At 43.1% G+C, this 10,635-nt stretch overlaps 1 protein-coding gene across 1 annotated transcript; it reads right to left on the bottom strand.

The window, feature by feature from the left end:
* Nucleotides 1-1,715: 1,715 nt before the first annotated feature.
* Nucleotides 1,716-2,168, bottom strand: LOC114624940 (60S ribosomal protein L26). Its single transcript, XM_028772124.1, has one exon. It carries the CDS (start codon nt 2,166-2,168, stop codon nt 1,731-1,733), a length of 438 nt encoding a protein of 145 aa, XP_028627957.1. The 3' UTR covers nt 1,716-1,730.
* Between the last annotated feature and the right edge of the window lie 8,467 nt (nt 2,169-10,635).

Genomic DNA, 10,635 nt, shown 5'->3' with positions numbered 1-10,635 from the left:
ACAGATGACTAGATGGGTGGGCAGTTGGACTGACAGACGGAACTCAGTGCCCAAAGCCAAACTGGACGTGACCAAGCTGTTGTGTTTCTGGTTGTCAGTAGCCTGACTCTCTTGGCCTATGATGGCAAGCCTCCTGAAGCTCTTCTTGCCTTACTCACCTGAGTATGAATCCTGAGTGTTGGCACCGTGCTTTTACAGGAAGTGGGGGGTAGAGATTGAGTGTTGGTGCCGTGCTTTTATATTATAGGAGGTGGGGTGGGGAGGGTACAAAGAACACTAGCAAGCTCTCAGTCAATTGGCCTGGTTTAACTCTCCCAACCACTTCCCCAGCAGGAGCCGTCTCTACTACTTTGAGTCCTAGTGTTCCACCCAGAAGATGAGAACCTCTGTTTCCCCCGGGACAAGAGAGGATTGTAAAAAAGATAACAAACAAGAACCAATAATTCTTAAAGAGAAAGAAAGCTCTGAATGCTGGGAATTTGTGTGTGTGTGTGTGTGTGTGTGTGTGTGTGTGTGTGTGTGCTTACATGGGTACACATATTTGGAGGCCAGACAATAACGTTGAGTGTTATTCTTCAGTTCTACTTTCACTGGAGGATAGGGGACAAAATCTCTTACCAGTCTAGAACCGGCCAAGAAGACTAGACTGGCTGGCCAATGAGCCCTTGGCATCTGCCTTTCTTCACCCTTCAGACCTGGGCTTACAGGTGTGTACCACCACGCTCCAGTTTTACAGGGATGCTGGGCTCAAGTCCTCATGTTTGTGTAGCAAGTACTTTACCCATTAAGCTATCTCCCCAGCCTCCCACCTTCTATTTGTAGAAAGCATCCAGTGTCAGGTGGTTTGTTAAGTAACAGGGGATGGGTTCATACAGAAGCTTTGCTCTCTTTCTGGTAACAAGGTGGGATCCATTTAGTTGCAGGCAACAACAACAAAATTGAACTAAAATGGGTTTAAGTGATTTAAGCAGCAGGTTAATTGGCTTACATAGTTGCACAGTATATAAGCACAGGTCCCGCTCCTGCCGGAGGACCTCAGCACCAGTTTGATGGTTCTGCTCAGGGATCATCAAGCACCAGGGTATTTTTCTCTCTGTTTTCTCTCAGCTCTGCCAGCCCCATCCTAAAACCCTTTTATCATCCACTGTGAGAGGATTGCAAGGACCTCCTGGGATGTGACTCGGATGTCTGCTTTTATACGTCTCAGAAGATTAAACTCTTGCTTTCCTGAAGCTGCCTGAGAATATCTATGATCCCACTGGTGCTAAATGAGCCATGCCCTCACCAGCGAACCAGGGGACAGTGCTCAGGCAATGAGGTGGTACTAACTGGCTTGACTTGAACCACCTGCTCCATCCCCAGAACCAAGGCTGTGGGAAGAAGCTGTGAGGTAAGAAACATTGTAAACCGGGAGAAGAGGGACCGAGTGTTAGAAACAAAGTTGCCTCCTGAGCTTCGGGAAGAGTCAGTAACCCTCCCTGTGCCAGTGCAGATTCAGACTGGAGACTTACTCTGTGCTCTTCTCACCTATTACCCTCAAGCTTCAAACCGTCTTCCTGGACATTTGTTCCCTGGCCGTCACTGCCCAGTGACATCATCATCACATGGTGTTCTCATCAGTATTTGCACTGTTGGAAGCCGTCTGTGGTTTCGCACCAATTTTCTTTCTTTCTTTTTTTTTTTTTTTTTTACTCAAGCAGTCTTTAATGAAAGCCGTGCATGAGATGTCTCTACTCCTGCATCTTCTCAATCGTTTCTTCTTTGTATTTGCCCTTCTCCTTTCCTACTTGCCGGGACTTGGCTTTCCTCTCCAGGATCTTCTTGCGGTCCTTGTCCAGCTTTAGCCTGGTGATAACTACCTTGCTGGGGTGGATGCCCACATGCACGGTTGTGCCGTTAGCCTTCTCCCGCTGGACTCGCTCAATGTAGATGACGTATTTCTTCCTGTACACTTGGACCACTTTGCCAATCTGCTGGCCTTTGTAGTGTCCTCGAACAACCTGAACTTCATCATCCTTTCGAATGGGCATAGACCGAACATTATACTTCTGTCTCAGTTCTTTGGAAAGAGGGGAAGACATGATCTTCCTCCGAATGTGAGAAGGTGCATTGAAATGCCGTTTGCTGTTCTTGCTTCGGTCAGAAGTCACGAAGGGATTGAATTTCATTTTGGCGGCTGCGATCCACCGATGGCCGCAAAAGGAAAAGTCGCACCAATTTTCTTAAGATGTTCGTTCCTGTGATTCTTTGAGACAAATGTTGCTAGATCTGTATAAACTGAGGGAACACATGGAAGCCCAGGGAGATCAAAGCAAGTTCTTTCAAATTCATATACCTTGGTGCTAGACCAGGATTTGATCCAAGTTTGTCTGATTTCAAGTTTGTCTGTTTTGTGTCTCTGTACTACCTTTTTATTCTAGAAGGAAGGCAAATATTCATTGAAAATAGATGACACTCAGCCCTTGTGTTTTGAAGCTACTCAGAGCAATACAGAGAGCAGGGAGTAAAGATTCAGACTTCCGTGAAACAGGAAGACATATGGAGGGTTGTTTTCTAAGGACCCCCACACAGCAGCTATGTGCACGGAAGCATCAGGAAACAGGAAGAACTCAGTAAGATATTGGACCGAGAGGGAAATCACTATGTCCTTTCATCGAAAAGAGATAAAAAAAAATATGGTGTGCAGAATGGTGGATAAAGTACCCCCATCCCACACTTGAGAAGTGAGGACTCCAGATGGACTGATCAGCTCTTGCTACACACCACACGTCTGCAAGTTCAATCAGTGCAGTAACATTTCTTGCCTCCATGCCTTCCGTGGCTGGAGTTGATCTGTCTAGACTATTCTAAGTTTAATCAGACTCCAGACTGAGGGGTTTGGTGGCGGTTAACGCTGTGCAGATCCCAGCTTCCTTAAAGCAGTGTGCTCTCGGCATGTTCTCAGAAAACCAAGAACCAAGAGAGTAAGCTGAAGGATGTGTGTTCAGCTTATGCCTCTCATCCTGCCTTGCCCCACCCACAGCTCATGAGCTGAAAGGCAATTGCATGGTTGAGTCTAACATCAAGGAGTAGGGTACTGCAGTCATCTGGCATTCTACCACGGTAAAGGTATGGATGTATAACACACTGTGGCAACAAAAGAAGCATACAGAAACAAACTGCCGCACATACCAGCCCTCGTGTGGACGAACATTAAGATGATCTACTTATAGAAGCTGTGATGGTTTGTATATGCTTGGCCCAGAGAATGGCACTATTAGAAGATGTTGCCCTGTTGGGGTAGGTGTGGCCTTGTTGGAATAGGTGTGTTACTGTGGGCGTGGGCTTTAAGATTCTCATCCTAGCTGCCTGGAAGCTAGCCTTCTCTTAGTGGCTTTCAGATGAAGATGTAGAACTCTTAGCTCCTCCTGCAGCCATGCCTGCCTGGATGCTGCCATGCTTTTGCTTTGATGATAATGGATTGAACCTCTTAACCTGTAAGCCAGCCTCAATTAAATGTTGTCTTTATAAGAGTTGCCTTGGTCATGGTGTCTGTTCACAGCAATAAAACCTTAACTAAGACAGAAGCAATGGTATAGTCTGTAGCAAATGAAAGGACAACTTCTGAGTCAAATTAATTATAATCTGACCCTGGCCTCTCAACCTACAGCAGTTTCATAAGACACCTGACTCGGAGAACCACTGCATACAACTGTGACAAAAATGGAATGCATTACATAATAGACAAGGGGAAAATACTAGAACTGTCGCTTTGAAGAAGTGACAGGGGCTGAAAAGGTGAGAGAAAGCAGCAGATTTTATCAATAAAGGGCACTTAGTATTATAATAGGCACTGGGCAGATTAAAATTACAAACAAACATCTGTCAGAGAGTAAATTCATGAGGAAACATCAACATCCATGAACATCCGATGTGAAGCCACTCAGAAGTGAGGCTGTAAGGCAGAAGACACAATGGGGCCTGCCAAAAGTCAGAGAGAGAAACAGGATTAAACCATCCTACAAATAAAAAGAGAACAAATGTTAATAAATACCACAAAACACACTGAGAGGTCCGTGAAGTCTACAGATTTTGGGATGGTAAGACTGAACGAATAAAATGTGAATAAAGGGAGTGTCAGATTAAGGATTGGATAGTGGTTGACAGAGAATGTCTTAGTCAGGGTTTCAATTGCTGGGAAGAGACAGCATGATCGAAGTAACTGTCATAAAGTAAAACATTTAAATGGGACTGGCTTACAGTTTCAGAGGTTCAGTCCATTATCGTCATCTTGGGAAACATGGCAGTATGCAGGTAAACTTGGTGCTGGAGGAGCTGAGAGTTCTACATCTTGATCTGAAGGCATCCAGGAGGAAGCTGTCTTCTGTACTGGGTGGAGCTTGAGCCTTGGAGCCCTCAAAGCCCATCCCCTCAGTGAAACACTTCTTCCAACAAGGCCACACCTATTCCAACAAGGCTACACTTTCTAATAGTGTCACTCCCTGTAAGCCGAGGCTGTTCAAACCACCACAGGGAGTGTGGTTCAGTGGAAGAGCAATTTCCTGGCATGTACAAGACCTCGGTTAGATACCATGTATAACTGGAGGCCCCAAAGAATATACCAAACAAACAAAGAGAAAAAACCCAATAAACCAAAAAACAAAAACACCTTCCTGAAATGACATGTACCTCCACCTACTGCCCCAAACACATCTTATGTGTAATGAAGGGAACACGTGGCCTTTGTTATTGAACAAGGAGCTGTGACTGGAGAAGCCAAGTATGTCACATGGGAAGACACCTGCTCCTGTCTCACACGTGGGAACTTGTTTTGTTTGTCCTTTGGTTGACTTCAGATTTCTCAAGGGCATTCAATTTCAGGTTTAAGGAAAATGAACATGAAGCACTGATTTTTATAACTGATTTTTATAGTCAGAGCAACAACAATTACAACAACCAAATCAAACAACAACAAAAAATCCTGTTACATAAATAAGCTACAGAAAGACAATTTCAAAAACACAAGAGCTCAAGAGAGTCTGTTTCTTGAGCCCTCCTCATTATTTTATTTAGGGAAAATAAAAACAGCAAACTTTATCCAACCAAGACATTAAAGAAACTGTCTGCCAAGACTTTGTGGTGAGCATTACACAACCCTATTTGATGAAGTCCAATAATAATGTGATTTGGCTGGCAGAATTGACTGTAAATACAACATCGTGTAAAACTATAGAAATGATGAAACTTACAAAGACCAGGAGATGAAAATGTAAAGAAAATAGGAGAAAAAAATGTTTCTTTCATGTCATAGTTGGGTGTAAAAATATATTTAGAACTGGCTAAAAGGAAGAACACAGAAATAGCATCTGGCTTTTGCTGTGTAACAGCCCAGTGCAGAGCGCTCATTCTTACACTGACCCATCTGTCATCGATTTGGGCTCATCCAAAGTAGAGATGTTGGGCTGCTTTGCCCCAGGCTGCAGGCCATCTGGATTTGGCTGCCAATCATGGGCACACATAGTCACATCACTAGTTCTGAACCCAGGCACAAGGATATCGGCCATGCACAGGAAGGTCCTATGACAGCACATGACATGGACATAGGAGATGAGGTCAAGCAAAAACACACTTCAGGCTTTCTCACGTCCCACCTACTAAGATTTCATTGGCTAGGTCTGTTCACCTATCCAAGCCCAACAACGAGGAGGTAAGGAAAATATAAGGTCCTGGAGAGAGGAATTCAAGATGATAACCTGACACACATAGTTAAGTATATGAAAATATAAACACGAATAAAGGTGTGGTGGTTTGAATATGCTTGCCCTATGGGAAGATTAGGAGGTGTGGCCCCGTTGGCGGAAGTGCGTCACTGTGGAGGTGGGGCTTTGAGGCTTACTAGTGCTAAGCTCCTCCCAGTGCAGAAAAGACTCTCCTACTGGCTGCATTAGGCTCAAGACATAGAACTCTCAGCTCCTCTGGCATCACGTCTGCCTGCATGCTGCCATGCTTCTGGCCATGATCATAATGGACTGAACCTCTGAACCTGTAAGACAGCCCCAACTAAATGTTTTCCTCTATAAGAGTTGCCTCAGTCATGGTGTCTTTTCACCGCAATAAAACCCAAACTAAGAAAAAAGGTAGTATTAATTAAAATTTGGCATGACTGACAGGAAAAAAAGAAGATGAAATACCATTTTAAATTTTTCTAAGTTGACCACCAAAATAAAATACACACCCTTATAAACATCAAAAATATTATAGGAAACAAAATACAGACAATTCTGAAGCGAAGAAAACACCATTATGTGTCATAACTGAGACCAAATCCTGTGTGGTGACTGGTAAGGAACCTGTGCACACTCTCACTCCCTCACGAGGCCGATTGTATTCCAGTCCCTTGGGGGCTGGATGTTATAATCCATGATAAGAGTTGCAGGCAAAACTGACGTTAAGATTATTTCTTCAATTTCTGAGAAGAATTGCCTTGGGATTTTGATGAAGACTGTGCCGAATCTATTGAGTGTTTTCAGGAAGATGGCCGCTCTCCCAGTATTAATGCTACGGACTCGTGCGTATGTGAGGTCCGTCCATCTTCTGATGTCTTCTTGTGAGCCTCAAACTTTTTGCTGCCTAAGCCTTTTATCTCCTTGACTAGTTTTATTTCATTATTTTTTGGACATCATTGTGAATGAAATTGTTTCCTTGATTTTTTTTTCTCAGTATGTTTGTTATTGGCATGTAGGAAGACGGTTGATTTTTTTGTTGCAGGACCGTAAAGGCCCAGGATTACAGGGCTAAGGAGAGCTTCGATCCCAGATACCTCAGACAGGAGTTGACTCTCTCCTCATTCCCAACCTGGAGCCATAAAGTCAGCTGCCCCACCACCAACCCTAGTACGAATTTATTACCCTAACAGCTACCAGGCTTCACTCCTTGTTTGACCTCATAAGGTTCCCTACCCACCCACCCTACAGCCCCTGAGTATTCAGATGAAGCGTCTTCCCTACATCTCTGTCCTGGCCAATGATACACAGCCACACAAACCTTGCCCCAGAGACCCTGACCTCCTCTCCAGAGTCATAAATACCCCTGTGGAGGCACTGAAGAGATGAAACCTGTTTTTCAATGCAATCTGGTAGTCTGTGTCACCTTATTGGGGAATAGAGGCCATTAACTTTAGGAGTTATTACTGAACAGTGTGCATCAGTTCCTGTCATTGTTTTGTGCTGTTTTATTTAAAAAAAAAAAAACAATTCTACAGCAGTTAATCAAAAGAGGTGTATTTACTGCCTGGAACATGTTGGCTGTGGTTAACATTTCATTCCTTCCAGTATCCTCTGTAGAACACATTGAGAGGTCATAAATTCCTTTAATGTGTTTTTATTGTAGAATATTTTTCTTTCTTTTCCAATTATGACTGAGGGTTTTGTTGTGTATAGTAGTCTGGCCTATAATTTGTGGTCATTCATAACTTGAAGACCAAGCTCTCCTGGCTTTGAAACACTCCACTGGACAATCAGAGGTTATTCTGTGGGCCGCCTTTGTGAGTGAATTGACCTTTCTTCTGTGGAGCCTTCAACGGTCTTTGCTTGCTCGATGTACTTAGTGGTTTGATAATAACTTGCTGTGGGTGGTTTTCTTTTCTCGGTCATGTCTGTTTTTCACCTGTGTGCCTCTTACATTCTTCAACCTCTTTCCTTAGATTTTTGGAAATTTCTTTCTATGATCTTGTTAAAAATATTTTCTGTGCCTTTGAATTGGGTTTCTTCCCCTTGTGGTTTTCAACTATTATTCATAGATTTGGCGTCTTAATAATTTCCCAGTGTTCCTGTATGCTCTAGTCACATTTTGGTTTTATGTTTAAGCTTGAACACTTTCCCTGGCTGAGTGATCCAGTTTCCCTCACGCTGCTCTCAAGCCCTGACATTTTCTGCTCCACCTGCCCCTCCTATTCATATCCCACTAAGCTTCCTTTTTGATTTGCTGAAATTTTTATTTTAAATTTCATTTCAGCTTGACTTTTCCTCAGAAAGTCTACCCTTTCCATAGAATTTCTTTCTGCAGGTATCGGCTTGTTTTATTTCTTTTAATCATTTGCATTTTCTACAGCCTTCGTTCTGGTATTTACTCAGAATCTGTGAATTTCTTGAACATTTTTATTATAGCTATTTTGAAACCATTGTCTTATATGTCATTATAAGTTGCTTTTCTCAGAGAATATTTCTGTGGGAGAGACCATTTTTGGAAAAGATATATTGTGCTGGTTATGCATATTCTTTGTGCTGTTTGTGATGGAATCAAGGTACCTGGAGTTAGGTCACTGACAGTGCTTCTGGAATTCATCCCTACTCCATGTTGGTTGTGTAGTCATTTGAATATCCATTTTCTGTTATCACAACTTCTCACTTTATGGTCCATCTAATTAGTGCTTGGAGTTCAGTCTTGGGGGGACTTAATGTTGATGTGACAATAGGATACCAGAAGAGGTCCGGGCTCAGGCAGGGCTAGGTGTGGGCTTTAAGCATAGGAGCAGAGCTTCTGTAAAGTTAGAAGCTTCTCAGTGTTGATCCTCAGAAGTCTCAGGATGGTGCCCTGGATGTGCAGATCTCAGGAAGTAGGGGTGAAGGTAGTTACTGGGGACGGTCCTCAAGAGGCCGGGGTGGGATGGCTTTATGAAGGAGGTACTCAAGACACACCGAACATACTTACTTTTATAAGCACAAGCAGTTATGCTACTGACAACCACATGGATGTAACAATTTTGAGCAGATAAACTATTTTCACACAAAAAAAAAATAAGCAAAAAAAATCCATTTCATTATGGTAGGTTGCTGTATGCATAGGCTTTATAACTGTGATCATCTAAAAACACCACAAGTAGTCACCTACCCTTTGATGAAATTGGCCAAAGTCAGAAAGTGATTACCACTGCATATATGGTACCCAAAGAGCCGAGATACAGAAAAACTTAGCCTTCACAAATGCAGGAATACAAAGAGGACATATATTTTTTCAGGGAAGCGTGGAAGTGTTTGCACACAAAGAAAATGTTGTGAAAATGTATTGTCTCAGAGTCACATCTACAAAGGCACATGAAACAAATTAGAAGTCTTTGCACTGTTTATATCTCAGGTATTGAAAAATGATGCGAAGATGAAATGCACAGAACATTATATAAAAATGTTTGTCAATTTAAAAGGCTAAGGAAAACTGCTTAGAAAGACACAGAAACAAAGGAACTTAAAAAAAAAAACCCACATACTTGACATCTGAGAGTCTAACCAGCACTAGATCTACCGTGTGGAGGAGCCCATGGGAGAACACATCATCGACCGGAGTCTGAGGCCCCCATCTGGGAGAACACTTGCTGTGCTTTTTGTTCAGGCTCTGGTTCTCCTTAAAGCAAATGTTCACTAGTACTGCACATTTTGAAATTCCATGATCTGACATCCACTGTTAAGAATCCTCCCTGTGACAGCTGCTTCTCTCCTGTGCCATATTTCTCTGTTGATTTGGGCACATGAAAGCCCGCTCCTCAGGCACTCATACATAGATCACGAAGTTGGCAGAAATAATTCTGGTACTAGACCAGCAGCATCCCTAAGTGCTCTCTTATTCTACTGTGGACATGACAATTTTTGAACTAGTCAGTAACTCCACTGGCTTTGTGCAAACACTTTGGACAGAGGAGTTGAAGGAATCCAGCTGGAGCTGATCTGGAAGCCTTTCTGAGGGCTAGTTCTCAGTGAACTGGAAGAGGTTATTCAAGCCTCCAGGAGGAAAGCCGCCAATAGTCCCAGTGAGCTGTAATGATCAGAACCATGAGTGATCAGAAAGGCAAGAGAGTCCTAGAAGAGCATTAGTGGCACTTAGATCCTGGGGGGGTGGGTAACCAACAGGCATCTAACTGGACTCAAGACCTTCTAAATAGAAGAGTTCATACCTTTTTCTGTAAACATATGCTATTATTCATGGCTGGTGAGGTCATGATCCATGTATGAGAATCTACTACTGTAATTTCCCTAAACCAATGTGATTTCTAACTGCATACTAAAAGCTCTCAACATGCTATTGGCTAGAAGGCATGTAGGGAAGTGATGTTCTTTTTGTTTGTTGTCAGGAACTGGACCTAAGGCCCTGCACATGCAGAAACACGTGCTCTACCGTAACTCACCTACATACAGCCCCTGCTTAACTTGAAACTTACCATCCTTTTGTCAACGTAAAACCTTCCCCAGAGCACAGCTCTCTCCCCTCTGACTGGGATTCTGGTCCTAGGGGTTTTGTTTTGCAGGGTTTCAACATTTGAGATTTGTAGTCTTTGGAATTATGATAGTTAGGAGTTTAGACTTCAGGATTGCGGTCTCAGGGATTGTGCGTTTGGGGATTATGGTTGGCTTCGCTTCCCCAGAATCATCGTAAGGAACTCATATGTGCCGAACCTTGACTTTAGCCTCGTGAGAGCTGTTTCAGGCATCTAACCTTCAGAACCAAGGGATAAATTTGAGTTGTTTCAGGGAGTTGAATTTGTTACAGCAGCAACAGGAAGCATGTTACTCACTTAGTGAAGAAGAGAATACACACAAGTCACAAATGAAAACCCACAGCACAGTGCTCATGATCCCTGTATAAAATTGAAGACTATACTAAGCTGAA

This window comes from Grammomys surdaster, unplaced genomic scaffold, assembly GCF_004785775.1.
Source record: "Grammomys surdaster isolate TR1022 unplaced genomic scaffold, NIH_TR_1.0 211, whole genome shotgun sequence".
Classification (NCBI taxonomy): domain Eukaryota; kingdom Metazoa; phylum Chordata; class Mammalia; order Rodentia; family Muridae; genus Grammomys; species Grammomys surdaster.
This window is presented reverse-complemented; position numbering and strand designations above follow the sequence as displayed.